This window comes from Natator depressus, chromosome 9, assembly GCF_965152275.1.
Source record: "Natator depressus isolate rNatDep1 chromosome 9, rNatDep2.hap1, whole genome shotgun sequence".
Lineage (NCBI taxonomy): Eukaryota > Metazoa > Chordata > Testudines > Cheloniidae > Natator > Natator depressus.
Window position 1 is genome coordinate 92730210 of NC_134242.1, and position 27884 is coordinate 92758093.

General features: G+C 43.5%; 1 protein-coding gene and 1 long non-coding RNA gene across 7 annotated transcripts; one reads left to right on the forward strand and one right to left on the reverse strand.

The window, feature by feature from the left end:
• Positions 1-8629, reverse strand: SLITRK2 (SLIT and NTRK like family member 2). Of its 4 annotated transcripts, none has more exons than XM_074962641.1 (2): positions 8612-8629; positions 1-5310 (listed from the first exon to the last, which is right to left on the reverse strand). In XM_074962641.1, exon 2 carries the CDS (start codon positions 5263-5265, stop codon positions 2689-2691), a length of 2577 nt encoding a protein of 858 aa, XP_074818742.1. In that variant the 5' UTR covers positions 5266-5310; positions 8612-8629; the 3' UTR covers positions 1-2688. The 4 variants fall into 4 exon arrangements, with proteins under 4 accessions (XP_074818742.1, XP_074818743.1, XP_074818741.1 ...); XM_074962642.1 differs by lacking the exon at positions 8612-8629 and adding an exon at positions 6456-6637; XM_074962640.1 differs by lacking the exon at positions 8612-8629 and adding an exon at positions 6464-6574.
• LOC141993215 (uncharacterized) lies at positions 6355-27671 on the forward strand. 3 transcript variants are annotated; one of them, XR_012640800.1, is made up of 5 exons: positions 6355-6807; positions 14112-14550; positions 14815-15274; positions 20573-20853; positions 26397-27671. It is a non-coding gene; the product is annotated as an uncharacterized LOC141993215 (long non-coding RNA). The 3 variants fall into 3 exon arrangements; XR_012640801.1 differs by having other exon boundaries at positions 6357-6807; positions 20691-20853; positions 26397-27669; XR_012640802.1 differs by having other exon boundaries at positions 6358-6807; positions 14112-14221; positions 26397-27668.
• The last annotated feature ends 213 nt before the right edge of the window (positions 27672-27884 follow it).

Genomic DNA, 27884 nt, shown 5'->3' on the forward strand with positions numbered 1-27884 from the left:
CCTGAAAAATCTCTCTTTGCCATCGAGGCGAACCATGTGCAAAACTCAGGGAAGCAAAACAAACATAAAAATTGAACCATAAATAGCTACTAAATGAATTCATAATCTGCGTGCTACCATGTTGTTCTTAAACATTATAGAATTGAAAACCCAAATTTGCAGAAGACAAGGAAATTTAGCATTGGTTCTGCTCTGTTTGGAGAAGGGAGGAAGATGATTTACTAAAGTACTCCAGATACAGAAAAGTGCCAGTCTTTGCAAACGGTACTAAAAGGGAATTTAGAAAGAGTTAATGCAGCAAACCCCGTCACAAAACGGTCACTTTAAGTAATCCCTACACCTGATTTTCCTAGTTTTCTCAGCAATAAATACATTTAGTTGTATCCCGTGTCCCAGACATAAGACAATAGTATTGGAAGCTCTCAAATAAGTACCTCACCCAAAGATGGATGCTATTCCAGGCAAATATTCCAACTTCAACTAATATGATAATACTTCTCCTCCTTCTTGAAATGAGACCATTTTGAAGACTGATTCTTCAGTGGTTCATTGCAGCACTTCAGTTTTAAACCTGATCTAATGAGCAGCAATAGAAGTTACGGCCTCTAAAGATAAGCAATTGACATGTTAGCATATTAATGTACTCATATGTCACATAACTCACTAGAAAACAGTTTGCAGCATGACCCATATATTTGACCCTATACATGCAAACCTTGTTTACTTCTTAAATATAAAGCTACTTCCTGCTGGCAAAAGTCCTGATTAAAATAACACAGATTGTAGTAATTTATAACGAAAATCTATTGCTTAAAATTCCTCAAAGTTGCAGATAATATATCATTAGTTAGAGTAAAGCTTTAAAAATCAGTCAGCAGAGTCCACTTCAATCTCTGCATGATAATAAAGGATTATTATGTGGAGTAACCTATTTATGAAAAGGAAACAGTGTGCTTCTTTCAGACCCCATCAATTGCTTTAATAAGGAATTGAAAAGCCTGGCCTACTTTATATGCAGATCACCATCCCAGTTGCATAAGGATTTACAATAGACAAAACAAAACTTTTTGTTGTAAATAAGGGCTGTTTGTTGAAATCACACAATGTTTGGATCTAAAAATTATTTACAGGCTACTAAGGCTCTATAAAGTTTGTGTATCTCACTTGTTAATTAAAATGTTTTCAATATTCTTCAGGAAGGAAAGAAATGTACATTTTAGATGTGAAGGTAAAGATTCAAGTAACACAAGCCCAAGTCTAAGGCAGAACAGAAAACATATTGACTATGTTTACTGATGTTCTTATTAAAACCCATATTGAGATTAAAAGGTAATTGATTAATAAACCCCTCTAAAAATTTAAACTACTGTATTTAGTAGGAGTTGTTTATCAACTGGGTTAGGATTGCTGCACTGTTACTTTCTATTTAGACAGGGAAAACATGAAATTGTTCACGTTGCTGAAAGTTAGTATGATGTATCTATCAATCTCTAGCAGACTGAGGGGACCCAGGTTCTAATCTCATTTCTGAAGTTTCTTCGCAAGTTTGTTTATTCATTTACGTGTACGGCTGTGTGTTTAATGAGGTTGTGTGGCGGCCCCTGCTGGTGTGCATGCTTATTTTAAAAGTACTACACCTGGCAAGAAAACAAACTGGTAATTCCAATTAAGTTAGAAAAATAAACTCTGTTGTTAAATGTATAAAAATATCTAATTTAATGCAGAAAATATATATTACAAGTAGAGTAATGTTTTATTTAGTATGAAAAAATCTTAAACCACTGAACATTATTGGCTGTGTTAGAGCTGCAGTGTAATGAATTGAGAAGGGACATTAATTGTTCAGTTCACTATGATGTCATGTTAAATGTCTTTTATTAATGAACTGTTACTCCCATCTGAGGCAGCTGATTACCTCTAGTCCATTGCTAAGTCCTCTTAGTTGATTTCAATGAATCACTTAAACCAAACCCAAAGGGGGGGAAAAAATCCAAATAATTTACAGTTCAATCTATAAAGTCCTAGAACTACATTCCCTTAAAGAAGGTCTGGCTTCCTATAACTCAAGCAAGATGGTTTGATTTAATGCAGCTGACATATAGATCTATTTTACATTTTTTTAATTTCAAAAATACAACACATTAAAATAGGTTCAATTTATCAAAGCTAAGAGCAACAATTAAGTAATAATGTACTTAAAGTGCAAAGGCACTTTAACACAAGAAAGTGATGCCCAGTGGCTATACTTGTAATTGAAACAGCAGTATTGTATATTATTATTTACAAAAAAAGTTATAGTCCAGGAAAAAGATCTTTGGAGATCTTCTACATAATACATTACCTTTCCACTTTAAATTGAAGAGAAAAAAAAGTCCCCCTTCCTCCCAACTCAAAAAAAAAAAAAAGAGAATTATGCAAAAATCTATTGTCGAAACATTCATTTGCAGAGACAGTTCCTAAGGGGAGGGAAAAAAGAAGAAAGATGTAGAAATAACTTAAAGGGACCTTTGCAAAAGCAACACTACACCCTCAGCACAGTATAAGAGGGTTGTGTTTGCTTGTTTTCAGAATTTAAAAAGTGGAAATATTGAGAATGTGACAAGTCACACTGATTCAGAGCTCAATACCAATCAAGTCTGACTTTAAGACCCTTTTAAAATGCCTCCTCCTCCCCCCCCCAATCCACCCTCACAGCTGACTAATTGCAGTTTGTTTTTCCAGAACTTCGAGGTAGTCTGGTTCCGTTTGTAGCTTTCCTTGCAGCAAAGGATGCTCGGGTTTAGATTGTTCTGCAAAATATTTCCTGGGTGTTCCATACAAAACAGTCTTATTTATCCTGTCCTGGTTTTGGCGTCTGGATTCATAGGAAGGAGCAAACTGCCTTTTGGGTAAGGTGCAAAAGTTATAATGAACAACCCCTCCACTGGGGAGTTCCTTGACCTTCTCTGCAATGTTTTGATACAGCAGCTCTGGCTCCCTTGGCGAGGACTGCTTTTCCAGCAATTCAGCGGCACTGATTGTAAATGCAAGGCTGGCGGAGTCTTCCTTTTTGTGGTCAAGATTGCTATAGCTAAACTCATGGAGATTCCTGTAGTATGCAACTGGATCCCCTTCCTTTTGCATGTAGATTGGGTTTTGGCACATCTGCCCGACAGGAGGGGGGATGTAGTTATAAACATGCCCTTCAGTTTTATCGTGGCTCTCCATGTTGTAAGACCCATACTGCAGCTGAAATGAACTTATGTCTAAGTTGTTTGCACTGTTGGGCACGCTTGGCACTCCCTTTCGGCGTTTCAGAACAAAGACAAACAAGCCTGCCCCAAAACAGACAGACAAGATAAACACAACCAGCAAGCCTAAAATTAAGACAGAGAGTGGAACTTCTGTGTGTATTTCTGGATAGGAGCTGGGCGAGATGCTAAGGGACTGTGGTGTGTCTGTGTTATGACTCATAGAGAAGAGAGTAGAATCTGACAAGTTAGGGTTCTCTGGACAGATGGCCTCTTTGCTCAGGAATTTCAGATGTTCTCCTGAGTGCTTAGCTGGAGACTCGCATATGACCTCATTGATAACTACAGGGGGACTTGACTGTTGATTGTTCTGCTCAGTGACATGCTCTATCCAGTTCCTGAGCCCCATTATGTCACACGTGCAATCCCAAGGATTTTCTTGGAGGTCTATCTGAATTAAAGCCGAGAGCTGGTCAAGGATGCCTCTCACAGGCAAGTGTGAGAAGTGGTTGTTCCTCAGATTGAGCCTCGTGAGGGAAGTACCACCAAACACATTATCAGGCAAAGACCTCAGCAAGTTGTTGTTCAGAAATAATAGATGAAGGTTGCTCAGAGCATCAAAAGTGCGTGGCAGGATTTCCTTAATGACATTATACTCTAAGTAGAGATACTGCAAGCTCTGCAGTCCATTGAACATAGAAGGGTACAAGATTTCAAGGTAATTGCCATTGAGATAAAGTCTGCGTAAACTGGTGAGGTTTGTAAAGGCACCTTCCTGTATCACTGAAATCCTGTTGTTTCCTAAATGTAACAAATCCAGAGAGCTGTATTCAAGGAGATCAGTTTTATAAACAACCTGTAGATAGTTACTTGTAAGGTAAAGTTTCTTTGGACTGGTGGGTTTGGGGTGGAGATCTGAGATGTTACTGATCTTTTTCTCTTGGCAGTTAACATTTAGACCATTGTCAGAGCTTTGTGAAGTGCAGACACAGCCACTTGGGCAGGTGATGGGCACAGGGGACTTGGTCTGGTAAACCATGATAGGTCCGAAAATTTGCCTGTCTTTTGACACCGTGACCCGAGGCGTTGGACGGTTCCTCGTTTTGGGTGGCCGGCTGGCTTTTGGGGCTCTGGTGGGGCTGATGGCAGGGTTGGCCGTGGGTGAGAGCCTCTGGATGTGCGTGTCTGAGTGGGAAGGGTGCTTTTCCCTCTGGTGAGAGTCACTGGAACTTTTCCGAGGGCAGAGGTCTTGCCGGGTGAGCTGGGTCACGTCCTTCCCATGCAGCCGGAAGGGCGTCTCACAGACGATCTCCCCGACAAAGACGGTGATGGTGTCCAGCCAGGCTTTGAGGGGGAGCAGGTCGCAGGTGCAATTCCAAGGGTTCTCCTCCAGCTGGATCTCCATGATCCCACCAATGTGCTCCAGGACGCCGGCGAAGGGCAACATCTTCAGCCTGTTCCCCCTCAGGTCCAGGTGGGTGAGCAGGACGAAGCGGAAGACGTTGCTGGGCAGGGACAGCAGGAGGTTGTCATTGAGGATGAGGACTTTCAGCTTGTTGAGCTGGCTGAAGGCTCCGGCCTCTATGGCGCTGATATAGTTGTAATCGGCCTGCAGGTATTCCAGGCTCTCCAGGCCCAGGAAGGTGTCCTCCCGGAGCACCTCCAGCCTGTTGTTGTTGAGGTGCAGCCTCTTGAGGGTCCGCAGGCCACTGAAGGCCCCGGTGCGGATCTCCTGCATGTCGTTGTTGCCCAGGTGCAGGGTCACGGCGTTGGAATAGTTGACGAACTCATTGGGGTGCAGGCGGGTGAGGGCGTTGCCACTGAGGAACAGCTGGTAGATCTTGGAGGGGGGCGGCTGCAGCAGGCTGACGGTGGTGAAGCCTTTGTTCTCGCAGTTGATGTTCAGCACGTTCTCCTTCTCCTCGCAGGGGCAGCGGCTCCGGCTGCAAATGTCTTTGGCGGGCTTGCGGCTCTCCGTCGTGGGCGAGATCCCAGCCACTGTCAACACACTGAGCAACCAGACCCCCTTCAGCATCTTTAGGCGCCGCACGGGTCCCAGCTCCGGTACCTGCAGACAAACCTGCAAGCAGGTGGGGAGGGGGAAGGAGAACCCCAGTTAAGTAAGCCAGGAAAGGGGGGAGCAACAAGGCAGATCAGGGCAAAAGCCCCCCCACACACACACATACCCTCCTCCCACTGGCCCTGGGGGCAGCTCGCCCTGCCCCAGCCCAGAGCAGTCCTGCTAACCCCCTGCCCCCCCGAGTTACCCCAAAACTGGCTCAGACCCCCCCCCGCCTCCAAACAGCTGCAGGGGACCCCCCCCCACACACACACACCCAGCAGAGCCCCTCCCGCTGCAGAGCCGCCTGCCTCTGCTCAGCCCCGAGCGGCCCCGCTCCCGGGCGGCTCCTTGCGCCCCGACTCCGAGCGCTCCCCCGGCCCGGGCGGCGCCAGCGGAGCGCCCCGGACCCCCCGAGCCCGCGCTCTCCCGCCCCCCCCGCCCTGGGCCGCGGTACTCACGCCTCAGGACCGCACCCGGCTCCCCGCCCGCGCACCGACCCACGCGCTCCGCATCCCGCCGGCCGCCGGGGAGACCGGCCGCCCCGCGCCGCGCTCCGGTGCCGGCGGCAGCAAGAGGCGGCCGCTCCGCATGGAAGTTTCGCCCCGCGGGCTGGGCAGGGGGAGAGACGCCGCTCCCGTCCCGGCTGCAGCCCGCGCCCCGCCGCTGCGCCGAGCGGTTTGAATCCCGAGGCTTTTGCAGGCTGCCCTTGGACGGAGCCGGGGCTGACGTCACGCCCGGGGATGGGGCTGCCGGGGGGAGGCACGTCTCTTCCCCCCCCCCCGCTCCTTCCCTCCCCGCCCCACTCCCGCCCCGCAGCCTCTTCTTGCGGGGTTCCCCCCCAAGCCCGCTCCGCTGCCTCGGGAGCGCTGAGCTCGCCGCTACACCGGCAGCGTGGCCCTCCCCAGCAGCCGGGGGAGGGGGAGGCAAAAGCCGGCTTCACCTGGATCCTGCCAGGGTTTGGCCCCCGAGTCTCCCCCCCCCACCCCTTTCCACCCCCCCCACCGCAGTCGCACGGTCCAAAGCCAAGAGCCGTCCAGCAGCTTCGGCTGCACACCAAAATCTGGCGGCCGGAGCAGAGGGTTCCGCAAAAAACCCGGAGCCGGCATCCGGATCCAGCCAAATTTTGGCCCCGACCCTCGCCCCCCAACATCCCTAGCGCCTACCTCCGTACCAAGGCTGGGAGAGCTGCAAAGCCACCTAAGGGGGTCTGAACACGCCCGCCTCCCCCTCCGCGGGGGTTGACAGTGAATGGAAGAGGTGTTTCGAAATCCCTTACGCTGCTTGGAGTGGCTCAGCCAAGAGCTGACCAGGCTCAAACAACATATAATGTGATCATTCACACCGGCTAGACTATCTGGGCTGCCAAACTGCCAGGGTTACGGCATGAGATTTGGCTGCCGCTAGAAAAGAACGAGATGTCAGAGCCGGGTTGCTGGGGCTTCACTTAAGCACAATGCATTGGATACAGTTTTATCTGATGTAAAAGGAGGGCTGAACTTGCTGTCTATTGAGAAGGTAAAACTTTGGGGGGGGGGGTCTACCGGGGGGAAGGACAAGATCATTCATGACGATTGTTTTCCAGTGCTCCTGTGCCAAGATGCAGTATTACCAGAGTTTTATAGCGGGGGATCTCTATTTATGAAGTTAAACGTAGAGATTTTCTGGCCAAAAATTTGCTGGACCTGGCAACACCTAGGTGTCTGCTGTACGAGGTTGTGCGGCTGTTTAACCAGGTTGTGTGGGAGCTCGGATTTTAGGAACAGCAACATGTGTTGCCTATTCTGCTGGGGACTTGGGGGGAGGGGGGTCAAAAACAGGATAAGAGCCATGAGGCTTCCAGCACTGGATAGATGTCTCTGAGATGGTGCTGAGCAGGGATGCACTGGCTTGGCGTTGCAATCTGAGCAGCTGCACTTATTCTCTATTTAGGTATTTTAGGAAATGGGGAGGGGGAGCCTGAAAAAAAGGATCAGGGTGTTGGAGTCACATTTTTGCAATGCTGCTGCTCCAGCCCGCAATAGGGTCTGAATTTTTGGGTGCCCTAGGAGCTGTTACATGTTTCCCCCCACACACATACAGTACAGCGTGGGGCCAAAATTTGCCAAGATCCATGTACTGGATCCAGAATTTTGCAGTGGGATGCATCAACGTCCAGAATTTTTTGCAGCCGTTTTTTGCTTGTTTTCTCATTCGACATTAGAATTTGAGGGCAAAATTTGGCTGGATTCAGAAGCATCTATATGCTGGGTCCAGGTTTTTGTAGTGCTCCTGGTCTGGATGATTATTTTTTTTCCTGTAGGCATGTTTAAATTGTTCTCTATTTTGAGGATACAATTTGGAGACTTTGGGACTAAAGATATGCAGGACCCACTTTTTCCCTGGGGGGAATACTTTGGAGTGCCAGTGCCCGCACACACAGGCATCCCCCCCCCGCCTCCTTCCTATACACAACACTCTAACATCCTTAACACTCTCTTGAGAAATGCACAACTCTCTCTAACAGACTGCAAAAGCAGAAGGCAACAGTAAGTCCACTGCATTTCTTTCTGATGGCTTTATGTATGCATGTGCGGTTTTGTGCATGAACTATTTTGACATGTAGTGTGTACTGGTGTTAAAGTATCCTGTCCTGGACTTGGTTTGTGGGACTGTATATGCTGGGCTTGCATACGTGTGTCTTAGAACCAAGGTGCATTTATGTCAGTTGCTAATGATGTCTGTGGAAAGAGTATTCACACACTGCGCATCTCAGCAGCAATTGCCAGCTGTATGTGGGATGGAAGGAACAGCATGTCAGGGGATGGCAGGAGTAATAAGCACAGAGAAGATGCTGATGCCATTACACTACAACTACATATGTACAATGATCACGGTAGTAGGAGGAGTAAAGGGGATATTTAGGAGCAAAGTTATGATTTTCTCAGTACACCATAAATGTTTTATAATCCCTTTACTTAACAAGTAAATGGTAAAAGCATTTGCTTTTCTGCCTGTTTCCCCCCCCCTCCCCTTGACTTCATTTAATTAAATCCAGATCAATTCCAGGCATTAGGATTGTGTGGGAGCCTCAATCTGATGGTGGCCTTCAACAAACTTCAATTTTATACTTACATTCTCGGTTGTCAAAGGAGTCAACAGGCAGAGAGGCTGTAGTGGTTTAGGGAGATGCTGGTTTCTGCCCAGAAATGCTGGCTTTCCAGACAATTTTTGTTATCCCCCACACCTCCCCCCACACACACTTGGAGGAAAAGACTCATAGATCAGGTCATTTGTGATCATCTAGTCTGATCTCCTGCCTAACACAAACAATAGGACTTACCTGTATTAATTCCTGTTGGAAGTAGAGCACATCTTTTAGAAAAAAAAAATTCAGTCTTGATTTAACAATTTTGTGTGATGGAGAATCTACCTTGGTAAGTTATTCCAATTGTGAATTACCTTCACTGTTAAAAATTTGCACCTTATTTCAAGTTTAAATTGTTCTAGCTTCAGTTTCCAGCTACAGGATCTTTTTATATCTTTGTCTGCTACATTGACGTCCCCTCTCTTATCGAATCTCTGTTCTCCATGTAGATATTTTTCAAGTGTAGAAGGATAGGAATGAACTGAAGGACTCGCTTGATCCAAGCCTAGACAGCTTCAAATAGTGTGAGAGCACCTTATGCAGGTTAAATATGCTACAGCAGATGGAGGCTCCTGCATGGTCTTAGAGCCTGCATGGTATCCCTTGGCTATTAAAAAGAATTGAATACAACATAGGGATACAAAGTGCTGCACAGATCAATACCCTTACAGAACTCCGCTAACCATACTGTCTTCCCTTTCATATGTGTGGATATCATGGGGCAGGTTTTCTAACTCCATAGAAACATGGACTGGGGGAGACTTTCTTCAGTCATAATATCAGATTTTCTGAAGGAAGAAAAGTTGGTGAGGGTCAAACACCTTTCCATATACAGGTGGTAAAAATTTCTGGCAAAAATCTCATCATCCAGTAAAAGAGGAATGAAAAAAGGGAGAGACCTTCTCTAAGGTCCTGTGGTGTGAGATGCAAGACGAGAATGGGAAATCTCTAGAAAGTTTATGCTCACATAAATTTGTTAGTCTCTAAGGTGCCACAAGTACTCCTTATCTTTTTTCTAGAAAGGTAGAAACTCAGCTGAATTTCTGTTAGGTGAGCAATAGCTACCTTTACTCATCAGTTGGAAACCATTGCCCCAAGGTGAATGTGTGCTGGAATGGCTAGGTGGTCTGAATGCATTTGTCAGGAATGGGTACATGAAATGCTTCACCGTCCTGTTAGTTAAACAAGGGGTTAAGATTTGAGCAGTGAAATGATGTCTGCAAAGCATTTGCATCCTTGCATTCTCCTTGTTGCTGAAGTTTTAACATCTATTTCAGTAGCTCTTGGTATTCCAGCCCATCTCTCCTTGAGCTACATAATCTGAGGACTGTAATCATCTCACGGACACAAACCAATCCACTAAGTCTCAATGAGGGAAAGTGGCAATTTTTCACACTACTTCTGTCCCCAAATGGTGCTAGTGCTTAGGGTCCTGAGATAAGCTCATAGACTTCATTACCTCTCTGTGTGCACTCCCAGAGTCATCTGACTGTGTGTGTTTTCTTAGATATGTCCGGGTGGTTGGACGGCTTGAGACATTGTCACTCTGTGAGTGTGTGTGTGTGTGTGTGTAGTCATTGCTACATTGTGAGATATTTTTATTCTTTACTAACAGTGATTATTAAGAAAATAAACAGTTACTGTATTTAGCAGTAAACAGGCAAAATAATTGTGTCTTGTAGTATAAGGCTTTATCTCAGCCAGCAGCAATAAAAAGCATGTTGTAAAGACGAGGGAGAAAGAGGAGGATCCTGCTGCACCGGCTTCCTTTGGGGAATGGAGGAAAAGGGATGGGAATGCGACAGTCAATGTGAAGGGCACAGAGGGGAGAGAACAGGCAGACTCTGCCCACAACCTGGGTGCCTTGATTTCTTTTCTTCCTCACAACTGATGCTCAGCAGCAAACCGGGGAGTGTGTGCACCTGCGAGAGGCAGAGATGCTGCCTCCACCAAAGAGCCACCAGACACCCCAGCTGAGGTGGTGGACAACTTACCACACAGCCCAGTGGCTACCTGCAATGTGGGCTGCTGGGTTGGAGTTTGCCCAGTAGGCTGAAATGTTTAACTGGCAAGGCTATTGACTAGAATTTCTTAAGCCCTGTGATGCATTTATTTAATTCAGTTCCCCTGCCCTCCCCAATACCCTAAGATCTCTGTGCTGTATTGGGATTGGGTTTATTAATATTTCATGACCATTTACTATGTAAACAAAATAACTCAATGATACAACTTAAAACAAACCTGCTATCAACTCCTATTCCCAGCTCCAGGCTCCTGCAGGAACTGAAATCCTAACCAGGAATTTACATTGTTTTAAGGGCCACTCTCTCCTCTCTAGAGCTGAAGAGGTCACTCCCATCATCACCATTGTTTTGCATCATTTTTGTAGAATACTGATTTTTTTAAGAATAAAAATCATATATTTTCTGAGTTATAACAACAAAATCTGCTTCAGTATGAAACTGGATATACAAGCACTTGGGGGGAAAAACAACAACTCTCCAGTCTGCTAATGCACTGGGTACATCGATACATTCAGTACCATGTTATTACCAACACATATTTCCTTAGCTTGAGCCCACTCCCTTCAATCTTTACTTGAAAAAACCTCCTCCTCCGTCCCCACCCGTTGATGTGAGGCCCAATTCAGCACAACACGTGCTTAAATGTATGCAAGTTCATATGTCCATCCATATTCAGCAAAGCACTTAGGCCTGATCCAAAGACTATTGAAGTCAATGGAAAGAATCCAACAGACTTCAATGGGTCTGGGATTATTTCTTTAAACAAAAGCTTAACTTGAAGTCTCATTGAGTTAAACAGGCTAAGTATCTGCTTAGATGCTTTGCTGAATCCCTTAAATGGGAGTTTTACCCTGATAGGGACAGCAGGACTGGTTTTTCTAATGACAGATATTCCCATGATACACATCAATGGATTTATTGTTTCTTTCATTGTGAGAGGGTAACTATTAAACAGCTAATGCAACTACTTAAAATAAATTAACAATAGGATTCCTTTTATGTATAATCTATGTTGAATATATTGTAAACATATTTTTAAATGTGAGTGTCCAGTTCTGCAAACACTTACGATGTGAGTATCTTTAATCATGCAAAGAGTCCCACTGAACACAATGATCTTCTTGCATGGTATATACTTTGGTACCTCAGCACTCATCTTTGCATGCTTCACCTTAACATTAAAGGTCAAATATGCAGTAGGTTATGCAGGTACTGTTAATATTCATTGGTCCAAATCTGACTGTGAGATATGTCTTGCTTTATTATACAGTAAACACCATAGCTAAATATGTTCCCTTATTATTTGTATGGCAGTAATGCTGAAAGAACCACAATCAGGATTCAAATCCTAATGTCCCAATGGCATATATAGAATGGCATGTGAAACAACAAGAGCAAAGGGTGAAATTCACCCTGTACAGAGAGCCAGCCCAACAATTATACCCCACCAAAGTTCCCAATTAAGTCCTCAAAACACAGCTTAAGCGGGACTTCACTGGACATTAGTCTTTGTGCTGGCTTTCCGCACAAAGGTGACTTTCACTTGGAGTGACTAATTCATAGTAAATAATGTATTCCGCTAAGTTAGCTTCTTTGTCTTGTTTTCTTGAATTTATTTAATTGAAATTACTCACCAGATAATTTCTATGAATAATCATGGCCTGTGGATTATATTTCAGCACTTCACTGTGAGCATTTGTATTCAATATGCCAAATGTGAGCGCTGTCATTTAGTTCTCAGTACACACGAAGGTCACGTGTTACTGCTTTTGCACCACAGTTAGTACAAAAATTACCCAGATTAAGGTTTCCAGCATGAGTACTTGGACATGCAAATTCAGAATGTGCTTTCTGCAAATAGAAATGACTATTCATTTACAATTCAATATGTCTAGGTGTTGGGTGAGGATTACCACACACTCAGATTCATTAATTCAAACCCTTATTTGAACCAAAAGTATGGTCTTGTGTTTGCAATTGCTATAAAAAGCAATGAATGACAGATCTATAGAAAAAATATTGATCAGTGGCTTCTCTTGGGGCTTAGACTGGTTATGATGGATTTCTCCTACAAGTTTCTGACTATGCCCTTCCACTCTAGCATATTTATACCTTTCAACATTATCTGACCATCATAATTTGTATAATACGCCTGTGCAGACTTCAGTTTACATACCTTTTGCTGTCCACGTTATTTTCATTTCATCATGTCACCATACGCCATATTGGGATTGTCCTGCTTTTCCTAATTATAGGGACTTTTTGGCATTATATTTTGTGTATTAAGAGGGTATGATTAACTTCCTTATCTGTGTCCTCCAACACAGTAGAAAACACCACATTTATCCTACATAGCTAGAAGCATCATTTAAGCAAGTCCACATGGAGCAACACTCATGTCAAACAAAGACTAGGCCAAAGTCAGTTAGCCTAGCATAAGTCTGACTTTGGCCTGTAGAAACGATCCACGCTGATATTTCCAACACATGCACATTTCTTCAATTAAACTCACTCACAACGATATTTGTAGAAAGCAAACAGAAAAAGGGGTGCAAATGGCCAAAGCAAATTCAGTATGGTTAACTTGAGCAAATATTTGCAGGGCTGGGGTTTTATTTATTTTAAAATATTTGCCCCTTTCTAAAACTACTACTGTGTTCGCAATCCCCTGCAATATCAAGTCACAATGGGATGGGTTAAATAGGGAGCATTACATTTTAGCTCTGCAATTTGTGAATGTTGTGGTTTCAAATCAGACTCTCATCATTATTTCTAAGGCTATTTCTAAGGCCCTGTTTCTTCAAACACATGCATGAAGACAGTGGGACTACTCATCTGTGTAAATTATTTGTGCAAGATTGAGGTCTTGGTGTTGCTGGTTTCTGTGGAGCTTTTCGGTGGCAGTAATCATAAAACACAGTGCTGACCAAGAGGCCACCTAGAATCAGTAGTAATGAGGAAGCTATGCTGAAAAGGCAAGCAATATCTCTCTGAAAAGGGGGCACAGTAACAGCTAAGGAAGAAAAAAAATCAGTGCTCATCTCTGTTCTGGTTTTCACTGGACAGAAAAGCCATATCTAAGAACACAAAGATTTTCCCCTCTCCCCTGGCCACTGGAGACAGTTTGAGTTTAAGCTGCAGCCTCCTTTCGTACAAACCCTGCTGCCTTTGAACAACATTCACCTAGCTAAAGAATACCCTACAGTATTTCTCTTTGTAGAGGACAGGCTGCTGCAGATATTGAGTTTGACATCTGAGGATGTATAATTCAGAGTGGCAAAAGGAAAATGGATGAGGCATTTAAAGCTTATCAGAATGGCAGTTGCATTGATAGTGTGTGAAGAAGTCAATGGAAAATGGTGAAAAAAACCCAAATATATATATTTGTATGAAAGGAGCACTCAGAGGTCCCATTGTGCTAGGCACTGGACAAACACATATAAAGATAGGGGTGAAAGCCTGGCACTATTGAAGTCAATGGCTAAACTCCTATAGACTTCAGTAGGGCCAGGATTTCATCCCTGGTCTCTGCCCCGATCTATAATATATATGTATCCCATGATACTCTTGGCATTTCATACCATCTATCAAGGGCATGTGTGTTTAAATGACTCCCCATCTCCTCATATTTCACCTTCCCTTTCTACCTTTCAACATTTCCCCCCCTGCAGATGGATCACTGAAGGAGACTTTGATGTCATAAACCCAAGATTATGACTTCATGATGAAGCAGCGAGAGAAGCCAGGATGAGAGAAGGAAAATAGAACACATTCATCTTTGGTAACCAGCAATGATTAAAAGGGGAGTCCGGAAAATTTGACAAAAAACGGAATGTTATAAATTTTCCCCCGAATGTCTTTGCTTCCAAGCTACTGTGCTGATTGACATCTGGTCTTTCTAGCTATTCAAGTAGAAGCCAATCGGGATCAAATTTATCACTGGTGACATCAATAGAGTTTCACCAGGATGACCTGGGACCTTTATGCCTCTAGGGGGAAGATACCGAGAGATCTCAAATGCAAGAATCACAGCACTTTATATGCTTCTTCAGCCTCACCTACATTATGAAAGCTTGCTGTGTGCTCATCTTAATTAGCTGTTTTACCAATGTAACTATCTATCTTTTAAAAATACATTTACATCATCAACATGCCATGGGGCCTAATTTTGCCACCCATACGCTCGTTGAATAATACCTTATTCTGTGAATAGTTTGAATGGGCTACTCCTCAACAGGAGTAGAGGTGGCAAAATTTGGCTCGAAGTTAACTCCAGGAACAATCTGATTGTAATTAACAAAATATGTTTGGTGTTAATTTTGCTCATTTTCTTGTTGATTTTTGATATTAGTGTTATTTATTCTTGTGTTGCAGGAGCACCTAGGAGCTTCAGTCATGGACCAGGCACCCATCATGCTGGGCATTATACAAACAGAACACAGAGATGGTGTCTGCCTCAAATAGTTTACAATGATATGCTGAAAATTTGACTTTTTTTCCCCCTTTGGCTGGATCTTAAATAGAGAAAATGTTGGTTTGTTTTTATTTTAAACAAAAAAAGTACAACTAGATTGACAACTTGCATGCCAGGGTTTTACCTGATGCAGTTTGAGACAGCTGAGATGGTATATCAACCACCCCTCTTGCAATGAGATTTATAATGGAAATGCGGACAAGACACCTATCTTTGGAGATGGCACCGTGCACTGCTTTAAAAGCTTGTTATGAATGTTAACTGGTTATCTGAAGAGTTTTCTTTTTCCACCTGTAGGCAGCCCAGGGCACAGGCTCGGTAATACCATTTAATGAATGCATGAAAACACAGGATGCTTATGTGAGTATTAGAATGGCTGGCATTGCTGCAAACAGTGTTGCAATTTTATTTTCAAAGTTTAATCAATAATAAGCTGTTTGATATTGCTATGTACTTGGAGAAGAGCATTTCCTTAGGATGACAGCTAAACAACTTTCCCACGGTTTCATGTCTGTGTTTGGGTTTTAATCAGTCTGCTCGGGGGATTGTCATGAACGTCAGTACTACACAAAATAAATAGAAGGCAAGCCACAAAATGGTCATGCAGTTAGGGTGGTAATTGTTCACCCAGCATGCAGGTAGCCCACCATATTCTGGCTTTTGCAAATTGGAGCATTGGTGAAATTCACAGTCATTTAATTCCCACTTACCGTAAGCCCTAATAGCTCATGCAGAGAGGGCTTTGATGGCTTAATTGGTGCATGGGCCTTATGCTGGCTTTCTGCACGGGGTGACTCTCACCCTGAGTGACAGCAGGCAAGGACAGCAGGCAACCTATAGGCAGGGCACCATGCTGCAATGCAGCCCCTCAGCCTATAGGCTACCTCATAGCCTGAAAGAGTGTCTGGTGCAAAGTACCTTCCACCTGGGGTGTCACAGTAGGACCACTGGATCCATCTAATCACAGATTCCTTGTCTCTGCCTTCAGATCTTCCCTGTGCCCAAGACTTTTTAGGGCCCACCTGGATCCCCTCTCAGTGGTGCCCAGGGGGTCCAGAGAATCATCTGAGCAGCCAGCCTGTGCGGCACTCTCCCCATGCACCACAAAGCCCACCGCAGAGGCTTTGTGGGCTCTCTGTGCACTGGGTGGATGTCACTCTTTCTGGGAACACCTTTTGTTTGTTGTTGTTTGTTCAAAACTATACCAATTCAGAGAGCTGACCCTTGACAGAGTTAACCTTTAGCAGGTCACCAGCACCGAAGAACACATTTCCTGCAGTGCCAGTAAGAAAGTTCTAGATAACAAAAACCAAAAATGGCTTTGTCCTCTACATTGCAAAAATCTGCACAGAAGCTGGGCTGGCTCCACAAAAAAGATCTCTAGGAGCCTGCTCAGTGTGGAAGACAAGATGATTTATTAAATCTGGCACTGTGAGGGCACACGGTATCAGCTTGGAGATAACCTTCGGCAGGGAACTCTCTCACAGACAAAGCATAGTAAGTGGTAGGCGCTTGGAAGACAAGAAAGCAGAGGCATTTCAGGTAATTTGCCCTGACTGTAATGAACTGCCATTAACATTCATGCCCTCCTACTGATGTCGATGGAAGCTCTGTGCATGGCACCATTGCGGGATATAGGCCTAAAGGCATAGGGTCTGGTTCTGCTCTCAGTTTCCAAAGCAGCTTCACTGAAGGCAAAGGAATTACATCAAGATACAATCAGTGTGAAATCAGGGTCTCCCCTTGGCGTGTGCTTACCTCTCTTTAATGCTAATAAGAGTAAAGAGAAAAGTGAATGAGACTACGAAGCTTTAGTTACTGTAGTTGCTTTAACTTTCATCAAGAATAGATTGTTGGAATTCCCAGTTGCTGTACTTCTAAGACATTGCTTTAGGTTTTCATACAGCCGGGGGGACAGACATAAGATTCAAAATAATTCACTCAGGATAGCAAAGGAAAACTTCAGTTTAGTTAAAAGAAACGAGGTTCTCTTACTAAAAATGAGTAAATCACTGATTCCTTGGGATACCTTTGCTCATGTTGAATAGTACCTGATGCATTGATTAGTGCCGATAGGGCCACCTAGTGGAATAAGGTACTACTCAATATCACAGTCTGACCCCCCAGGTCTTGCTCCTTAATCAAAACTCCATTAAATGAGACCCATAGTTTGTAGCAAAAGACATTCTATGCTGCATTAAAATGCATTGGAAAGGCTGGAGCCTAAGTTTTAAGGGTTAATTGGATCCCACAAAGAAGAATTAACTGAGCTGTTTTCTCTCTTTTTAAAAGAACCTTTATAGTTATTGTAATCTCTACTTTATTTCCACACAGGGCAACCAAAATACAGGATATTTTTCACATTTTAATGGGTTTTTTGAACAAAATGGTTTTAACAAGTAATGTACAGATTTTGATTTATCTATAATGTACATACTGTAGTCTCATTGCATGATGATTTATACACCAGATCTTCATAGGCATGCATATGAGCTTGACTATTAACCTTTAGTTATGTTTTACTATGTGCTAATGTTATTCGCTTCTCCGGTGTTAAAGGAGAATTTGATTTTCAGATGCTTACCTCTTGTTTGGAAAATAATAGCCTAAGGCACTGCTATTCAACAACTACTCGGGGGAGGTTGAAGTTCTAGCCAACCAGGTTTTTCAGGCTCCCATTGCTCACCCGCTGAGGAACTCTACTCTTGATTCAGGAATATAAATAATCTGCTTCCTTTCCACTGAGCTTGGATGTTTGTCGTTGGCTACATGAAAACATGAGTCCTTGTATCCATGTATGGAAAGTAGTCAAGTGACCTGACTCCCTGTCAAGAGAAAAATCACTTCCACACACCAGAGAGAGCTCTCAGAACCTGTCTAACCCTGCCGGCACAGCCGGATCACTTGATGGGAACATGCAGTTTGTGATAATAGATTTAGATCACGGCTGAGGACTGCCTTTTCAGGAGTCTGCCTTATGATTCCCTGTTACACACCTTCCCAAATTTCTTCCATCAGCATAGGGTTGAGGAGGCTGTTATCTGTTTTCGCTGCCTACCCTTGCTTATGTGCAGCACACATAGAGAAGAGAATAGCTTGCAGATTGGAAAAATCATCTTTTTCCTTGAGCTTAAAGCTGAATTGATTGTTTTTTGGAGGGGGATAGATAGGAATTAAATTCCTAGTTCTCCCCACCCCACTGCAGCACCTCCCAATTTCCTCCCACATCCCTGTGTGTGTGTGGGCGCACGCGCACATGGGGGGGGGGAAGGGACCAGGGCGCATATGTACTGTTTCTATAAATCTGTAGCGAGAACCCAGGCCAGAGGAAGCTGGGGAAAGCTCTAGGCAGAGGCAAAGATAGAGTAACTTCAAGACGCATACTGTTTTCTCCATTCTAATACAGTTCCTGTTCAGTGTCAAATGAAAGCAGCTTTCTGTAGATCCTTTACTATTGTCATAGGGGAATTTTAACAGGAGTTGGACACCCGTTTCCATTAGGTGCCTTTGTAAATCCCAGCCCGAGTAGTTTATTTTGTATTTAGTGAGATGTGTGTTCTTGTTTACCATTGTCGTTATGGTAACTCCCAAAGGTCCCAATCAAGTCAAAGAGAAAATCTGCCATGAAACGTATAATAGATTCTGATGATGTTGAAAGACGGAAGTTGTATATCAGGGATAACCTCATAAAGGAAGAGCCTTTTTAAAGAGAAATCTACCGCACTCTATCTGGGTAACCAATACAATAGAAACGCTACACTCATAGTTCTGTGCACACTGCTAGTGTAAACCCATCCTTGCTTGGCATCCACAAACTCCTGAAACCAGCATATTATCTTGTGAACAGGCAGAATGCCATCCCAACAGATGAGCCCAAGTAGGCAGCCAAGATATCATGTAGGATCATCAAGTGTGTTTGTTAAGGTCAGGGCTCCTGGAAAGCCAAATGGCAAGGGGAGCCTGTCTAGGGTTCTGTGCCTCCCATAGGTTTACTGGGTTGACCATAACCACTCCAGCTCTCATCTGAATTAATGTCAAAAATAAAAAAATAGTTCACACGGCTCTTCTGTTAACACCAGGGGAGTCACTGTGCAGTTAACAATAACTGACTAAGGGAATGATGAACGCAAAGGACGAGTGCTGGTGTATGTTTGTGTGGTGGGATAGGATTGGAGAAGATGAGAAGTCTTGATGCACAGAAATGTAAAGGAAACATCATGGTAACACAAGGGAAATATGTTGTTTGAAATTAGGGATGGTAGCAAGCAGGGGGAGTAGAGGGAAAGGAGTCCCAAGACTTCTCCATATAAACTCCACTCTCTGTATTGGTGCCGATGCGTATCAAAATTCTTCCCTCCACATTCTTTGACCTCTTCAGAAATAGACAGCCAGTGCCAAAACGCTCTTTTTTAAAGGTTGTGTGTGCTGGGTCATTTTTGAATAGCTAGTTAGAAATGCTGACATCTTTACTGATGAGAGCCCTATGGAATTAACAAGTCAGCACAGAAACATACAGTCGCTTAATATTTGGAGGCAAATCATGGCCCGCTGCTACCCTGTGTGTGGAGAACTCTGCATCCAGCAGAACCAAATACATTTCTGCCATGTAGGCAGGATGGGAGGCAAATAGCCTTGTGGGAGGATCCCTCCCCAGTAAACATCAGTCCTACTCAGGTTGTTTGCAGCAATGAGAATCTGCCCTATTATGGCTAAGTGCAAGGATTTCCATTTTTTCAGGGATGTTAACATCAACAAAGCCGTGGAACTATATCTTGCACCAGTCAGTAAAACGCCTGCACTGCAATATTTTTCCCATTGCAATAATCAGTGATTGTATTGCAATTGTATTTCTACCATCACTCAAAGACAAATCAGGATATATTGCAAGTCAGGTCACTGGTGCAATCATATATGGAAGGACAGTGGAATCTCATTTGGAAAAGAGGGATGCATAGCCTTCTTTTGTCCACGTGAGAGGAGGATGAAAAGCTTCATTTGAATTTGTGTTCAGGCATCACAAGAGTCTCCATTATGTTACATGTTCAGGGCTTTAACCTATGACCCCCATTACGGGGGCCAAATACAGACCTTGCTGCAGTAGGACACACTGGAGGGATTCCGGATGGCAGAGCCAGAATTCCTCATGGAGACTGTTAGGAGACACATGGTATACAGGCAGCTAATGCAACCCTTGTAAATGGAGCAGTGTGGAGGGAAGGTGTAATCTTTTCGGGAAGCTAATGCTGCTAGTGTCACGAAGCTTGAAGCAGTACTCAAGTATAGCAAGTGCTGGAACCAATCTGGACCCCTGCGCAAGGAAGCAAGAGGGGTGGGGTAATTCTCCTTAGGGTCTCTACCTTATTAGCTATCACTTGTATTGTGGCAATGCCTTGGAACACCCATCAAGAACCAGGGTGCCATAGTGCAAGGTGCTGTACAAAAATATCCTTGCGCAATTCTGCGGCCAAAGGCACAAAAGGAGCCTTCTAAATTTGATAAACTGGTGACAAAAATTGCAATCCTCAGGATGTTTTTAATCAGTAGTAAACTACATCACTTTGTATCAGTAAGCAAATAGTTCTTTAATATCTCTCTGGCTACTAGAGAACAGCTCGTCGATATTTGACTATGCACAAACATATCAATATTTTCTTACAGGTGGACTGGCTGCACAGATTTCAACTAAACCACACACTGAACTCTGCACATAGTATTCATTAGCAAAGGGATCAGCCTACATTGTTGCGTGGTGCATACTAACTAGATGTTTCCATAGTTCTAGGGCATGGGAATTGCCTCAACCTACTCCACTTATGCTCATGTTCCTCCCAGCTCAGCATTTGGAACCCAGCATTCTGCATTGAACAGTTCCACTCTGCACAGTTTCTAATGGTGCATTTGGCTACTCAGTGGCACACGCGGGATTTGCACATGTTGAGGTGGGTTACATCAAGTGCACTTATCTAAAAATGTAACTTTGGATTGAGATGCTAGTTGTGAAATTCAAGTGATTTTGTACATGGAGCAGAAATGGCAGACACACACAAATCAGATTTTTCTTTGGGTAAAAGTACTTTTTTTCTGACTGCTGCCTTGAAGTTTGGGGTGGGGGGAGTCACTTCCCTTTCACGAACAGGATATTATAGACCTGCAGCTATACAATATCCGCTCTTTCTCTCTCTCTCACACACACACGCGTGCAAATAGCCAAGAAGAGAAAATATCCCCCCCTCAAAATAAATAGATCTCACATTACATCCCAGACCCCTTCTCCCTTCCTCTGCCTGTCTTTTGCCTGTAGTTCTTAGTCCTAATATAAATGCAGGTTATCCCCTATTAATTCAGTTTATCTGGTTGAGGTCAAGGGTCAATCTTGACCAGTAAATCAAAATAAAAGAGGTGAACCTGAGCCTTTACTAGGGAAAAGGTTGTAGTTAAGTCAGGATCCACTAATATGCATTAGTGAACCCTGACCAGAGGTGAAAGTAAGCCGGTATGCCCCGGTACAGCGTACCGGTAAGAACCGGTGTGCCGTACCAGGACTGGCTTTCCGAGAGGGCAATTTAAAGCCCTGGGACAGGGGCGGAGGGGCTGCGGTGGAGATTTAAAGGGCCCCGGAGCTCCAACCGCCACCACTGCCCCAGGGCCCTTTAAATCCCCGCCTGAGCCCTGCTGCCCAAGCCCTGGGGTAGTGGCGGCGGGGCTCAGTGACTTAAAGGGCCCGGGACTCTGCTGTGGTAGCGGCAGCTGGAGCCCTGGGCCCTTTAAATCGCCCCTGAGCCCCGGGGCTCCCAGCCGCCTCTGCAGCTGGTAGCTCGGGGGTGATTTAAAGGGCCCCAGGCTCCCAGCCACCACTACCGCAGCAGGAGCCCTGGCCCTTTAAATCAAGATTTAAGGCCACGCCTCTTCCGGTTGAGGCCATGTCCCCTGCTCGGGACTCCGGCATACCGGTAAGTTCTCTAACTTACTTTCACCCCTGACCCAAGCTTGTGTTCTTCTCTTAATATAAACACTCTATGTTTTCTACTTAAGCCTGTACATTGTTAGGGTCAGGGACCTGCTTCTCCCTAACACATACTTGTAGACAAAATCAATCATTTTATATTCTCTAGGACGTAATAGATGAGAGACCTCTTAGGACACTTAACATGTCCTAGGAAGTGGTGCCAGCAATCCAGAAGGTGATACACTTCCTTTTGACCCAGTGCTTAATGATATCCCAGCAGGGTGTTAGGGTGAATTGTGTTACTACAAATGCTGTATTTCAGATCAGACATAAAAGACTCCAGATTTCTTTTTCACAATAATGGTGGGTTAGTTCTGGTATCCTGGCAAAATTCCAATTAGGTAATTACATTCTGCCTCCTGAAAATTCCCCCTTCACCTTCTGTCCTAGAATATTTTATGATGTTGCTATGACCGCTTTAAAAAGCTTACTTCATTTTACTTCAGAAATGGCTGTGTTCCAGTGGTGAGTGAAGTGTCCCCTGTATGCATATGTCTAAATGTTCAAAAGATTTTCAATCAAGTCTCTAGATCTAAAAGTTGACACCTACATTTTTGCACACTTACTTTTGAGAGCCATGTTTTTGCATACAAATCGACTGAACTCTGGATGTGAAAACTGGGCCAAAACCTGCTCGCTCCTTGAAGTCAAGGGGACTACTTGCATGAGTAAGGCTATATCTACACTAGAGAGCTTATAGCGGCATGGCTGTACCAATGCAGCTGTGCCGCCTTAAGATCTCTCGCGTAGCTGCTCTATGCGAATGGGAGAGAGCTCTCCCTTTAACATAATTAAACCACCCCCCAAAAGAGTGACGGTAGCTATGTCTGTGGGAGAAGCTTTCCCAGCGACGTAGCACTGTCCACACCAACGTGTTTGTCAGTGTAATTTATGTCACTCAGAGGGGTGTTTTTTCAAGCCCCCGAGTGACCTATTGACATAAGTGGTAGTGTAGCCATAGCTTTAGGCAAGCAATATCAGAAACCGTATTTGTATGTACAAATGAGCTAGTGCATTTTGTGCACCTAGAGTGGTTTACCACGTTACCAAAAAAAAAAACAAAAAAAACAAGCACTCTTAGGTGTGCAAATTTGGAGACTTCTTCAGAAACTATGCTGCATAGTTTACAATTGATTTGAGAGGGATTACAGAGTTTATAATCTATAGGGAGGCTAATCCAGAGGATGACAGTAGCCTACTATGTGGAAGACCTGGGTTCAAATCCTGTGTTCTACCATGCACTTCCTGTGTGATCTTGGGCAAGCCACTTAGTCCCCCCCGTGCCTCAATTTTCCATCTCTAAAACTGTAAACAGGTGCTGTGGGATGTTGTACACTGATATTTTAGATGACATTAAAGATGCGATACACTACAGATTGTGAAGATCTCAGTAATGGAGACCCTATAAGTACCTAAGGGATAGATTTGTCCAGAATCTTTGGATTTGGAAACAAATGAGCCTATGTAAATAAGAATTGGTGCTATTATGATATACAAGTGACATGGAGCATTCAAATTCTAGAAAAAGGCCGGAATGGGAGTTACTTTTCCATGCATAAAATATATTGGGTAATGATTATGTAGGATGAGCAAAAAAAAAAAATTGTGTTTGTGCCTTGTGTTGAAAAAATTCATCATGTTCATCCCTGGACAAGTGTAATGCTGCAAATGTCAATGTCTGCAGGGTCTATCTGCCATATAAATACCAATCAGATACATTTACACTTCTAAGGAGAAGATTTAGCTTGTGCATTTGACTTTTCATGTTGCTTTCAACATTTGTTTGTGATTTCTCACCTAATTTCAGTTTGTGCACTAGGATCCTGATCCAAAGTCAATAGAGACCAGCGCAAAGATTTCTGCTGCTTTGGCCGCCGACTGACAAATAATCAAATCTGTGCAAGTAACTGTTTTGTGCTCAGGGGAAAGTGGTGGCGCGTCATTTTCCCATGTAATGCACAAATCAAAATGATGAGGGACCCTTGGTATAAAATTTCCTGTCCCTTTAATTAGTATTGTAGCATCCAAAAAGAACAAACTACATAAAATGCACTAGTGAAGTCAGTACAAACTAAAATTTCATATTGATAATGACTTTATACTGCTCTATATACTATCCACTGACATGCAAGTACTATATTTACATTCCAATTGATTTATTTTATAATTATAAGGTAAAAATGAGAAAGTAACTAATTTTTCAGTATTAGTGTGCTGTGACACTTTTGTATTTTTAGGTCTGATTTTGTAAGCAAGTAGTTTTTAAATGCAGTGAAACTTGGGATATGCAACACAAATCAGACTCCTGAAAGTCCAAGCATTAGTTTGGAAAGGTTGAGAGCCACTGGTCTAGTCTGCTGAGTAGACAGCCCGCTTCACGACAAACTGTCCAAATGCAAAACAGACACACAAGACAGACCACACGTTTTTCATTTTCCTCTGTGAAACAAAATTAAAGCAAACAAACCAACTGCCTGAAGCTCAAAATGTAATTTACATGAAGAAATACATGGTAGAGGGAATTTGTACAGTTCTAACTAAGACCATTTTGTCTGGTTTCATGTGGATCAGCTTGAGGTCTGAATTTCCTGTCATTTGTTTGTCAATATTTGTTATCTGAACATAACAGTTAAGTATTTATTTAAGGCTAAATTCCAACCTGGCCTGACAGCAAGGTGTTTTATGAGAAATCATTCTTTCTAAGATTGGGAGTAGCACTCCAATACATTTAAGCCAACTTTATTATTTTTACTCTGGGTATTCAGATATATACTAGTTTGATGGAGCTACTATGAGGATAGCCACTCAGTCAATGCAAATAAATAAATAGGGTGAGATCCTTAGCAGGTGTACATCAGCACAGCTTTACGTCAGTCCGTGGAGCTACTCTTATTTAAACCAGCTGAGGATCCATCCCTAGTTTTTATGAAGCTGTAGACTGGATTCTGTGCAGGAAGATTTCATTTCTAGGGAAACATTTTTATGTGTCAGAGTAACAGCCGTGTTAGTCTGCATTCACAAAAAGAAAAGGAGTACTTGTGGCACCTTAGAGACTAACCAATTTATTTGAGCATAAACTTTCGTGAGCTACAGCTCACTTCATCGGATGCATACTGTGGAAAATACAGAAGATGTTTTAATACACACAGACCATGAAAAAATGGGTGTTTATCACTACAAAAGGTTTTCTCTCCCCGCACCCCACTCTCCTGCTGGTAATAGCTTATCTAAAGTGATCGCTCTCCTTACAATGTGTATGATAATCAAGGTGGGCCATTTCCAGCACAAATCCAGGTTTTCTCCACAAATCCAGGTTTTAATAGCTAAGCTATTACCAACAGGAGAGTGGGTTTGGGGGTGGGGGGGGGGAGAAAACCTGGCTTTGTGCTGGAAATGGCCCACCTTGATTATCATACACATTGTAAGGAGAGCGATCACTTTAGATAAGCTATTACCAGCAGGAGAGTGGGGTGGGGGGAGAGAAAACCTTTTGTAGTGATAAACACCCATTTTTTCATGGTCTGTGTGTATAAAAACATCTTGTGTATTTTCCACTGCATGCATCCAATGAAGTGAGCTGTAGCTCACGAAAGCTCATGCTCAAATAAATTGGTTAGTCTCTAAGGTGCCACAAGTATTCCTTTTATTTTTATGTGTGTTTCTCTTTGCATTTAAAACATATCTATAGTGCAATAAATGGACATTAGAATGAAGCTGAGTCGGGATGTCTGTGTGCATTTATTTCACTTCCCACTAGGATGATTACTGTGTGTAAAAAGGGTAAAAGGGCCAGATGCTCAGCTGGCATGGCTCTAATGAAAGCAAATGAGCTATATCAATTTACGCCCGCTGAGGATCTGTCCAGAAAGTCTAAACTGTATAGGTTTAGCATGAAGACTGCAAAAGTGACTAATAAAATGTGCATTAAATTAGAAGCTGTGATGTAGTTTTGTGGAGCTAAGATTCTGTTATGAGCTTTGCAGTATGTGTATTAATAAAATAATGACACACATAATGAGCACAGCCTAAACACCAGTACTTGAGTAAAATAAAGTCTTAATAAACAACACATTCCATTAGCTCTTCCTTTTACAACTAATATACTTCCAGTTCATTAAGCTATTGCATGCAACTCCTCCTCCTACAAATAGATCCCATAATTCAGTCTTTTCCAGAGTTGCACATTCTTTTAGTCTACAGGGTACATTATCAGAACACATTTTAACAAAAAGCCTTCTGTTTAGTGGGGTTTAAGAAAAGCTATAGGAAATGCATGTGGTTTTATTTGTCAGAGGTCATTTGTTTGCTTCACTGTTGTTTTCATTCTATTTGTACAATCTCTAAATTATGGTTATTATGGAAAGCCCGTGGTTATTCATCCTAAACCACTTCAGATTAATTTCCTTATTTTATCTCAGACTTTTCAGCTTGTGTGTGTTTGAAAGTATGATCTAATACTACCAACTGTCCTTTCAGAAACAACCAGAGAGACTTTTACAGGATCCAGTCATATACTCATGTGAAGGGTAGTAACTTCCGCTGGCACGAAGTGGAAAAGCTGCACAGTGAACAGAAGTGTCTGCACGCTGGATCCCTGAAGCCAAAAGATGCTCCAGGGCAGGGTCCAGCTGTTGGAGGGTGATGATGAATCTTTTTGGATGTGACAATCACAAAAATCCATCTTGGGGCCTACATTGAATCCCCATCAACCCCTGCCATTCCTGCCTACAACATATTCAGATGGAGTACAGTTAATCATAGAATATCAGGGTTGGAAGGGACCTTAGGAGGTCATCTAGTCCAACCCCCTGCTCAAAGCAGGACCAGTCCCCAATTTTTGGCCCAGATCCCTAAATGGCCCCCTCAAGGATTGAACTCACAACCCTGGCTTTAGCAGGCCAATGCGCAAACCACAGTTGAAAAAACACATCAAGAAAAATGAAGAGGCAGCTTGTGCTTACTCACAAAAGCAAACCTCTTCCAGGCTTTTATCAAGAAGTGACCAAGCTCAGCCTAGAAGTTGTTGTCATGGAAGGTCTTTCAAAGAACTCCCAGTCCCTAGCCCACACACCTCCTCTGCATATACTCGTGATTCATTAGGTGGGTAATTCTAGCCCCAGTACAGCCCAGTGCGTTGCACACAGTGTGGTAGGATGCATCAGTGAGGAAGCCAGGGACGGTGCTAACAGCTTGCTGGAGAAACCAGGAGTGGGACCTGCCCTCTCTGGAGAAATTGCCTAACCTGTGAGTTAGGAAAGAAGACTCCACCACCTAGGGAATCATGAGTATGTGGAGAAAAACAGGAGGGCAGGCTAGGAGTTCCTGGAGAGAGCTTGCACAGGGAGGAACTGCAGTATGTGGTTGAGGGCACCTGGAATGCAGACCAGAAGATGAGGAAGTGACCGCCAGGCTCCAGGAAGTTGTGCTGGCTGTACAAAGCTGCAAGTCATCAACTTTTCTTTTGGGCCTGGCTGAAAGAACCTGGGTCTTGATTTCTCTGCTTTAGAGATGGGCAGAGGAAAGCTCTTTTGGGGCATGTATGGACCTGAAAGTCACAGATTGCTGTATCTTTTTTCAGTACGGCAACCCCAAGCATTCCTAAATTATGAGTCAGGCCCCCCAAAAAACATGTGATTAGTTTAAAAATCATAAGATTAAAATAATGAAACCTGAAACATTTTGGGTTCTTTTCATCTGCCTTTTAGTTTTTAAGCCTTCGGGGTCACACGTTCAAGCTTTGCTCTGCAAACAGGAGGGCTGGAAACTTTTTTTTTTTTAAATGACAACTGAGAATCTCACATAATCCCATAACTCCAGCAGCAGGGGCTTGAAGAGAAACATCAAATACGGTGAGACTCGCAGAGTTGGTGGCACTGCCTTGTTTGTCATATCTAACAAAGGCAATTGGCTCCATGTGCATGTTTTGAAGAGGTTGTGCAGCTGAGGAGAAAAAAAAAATGCCAC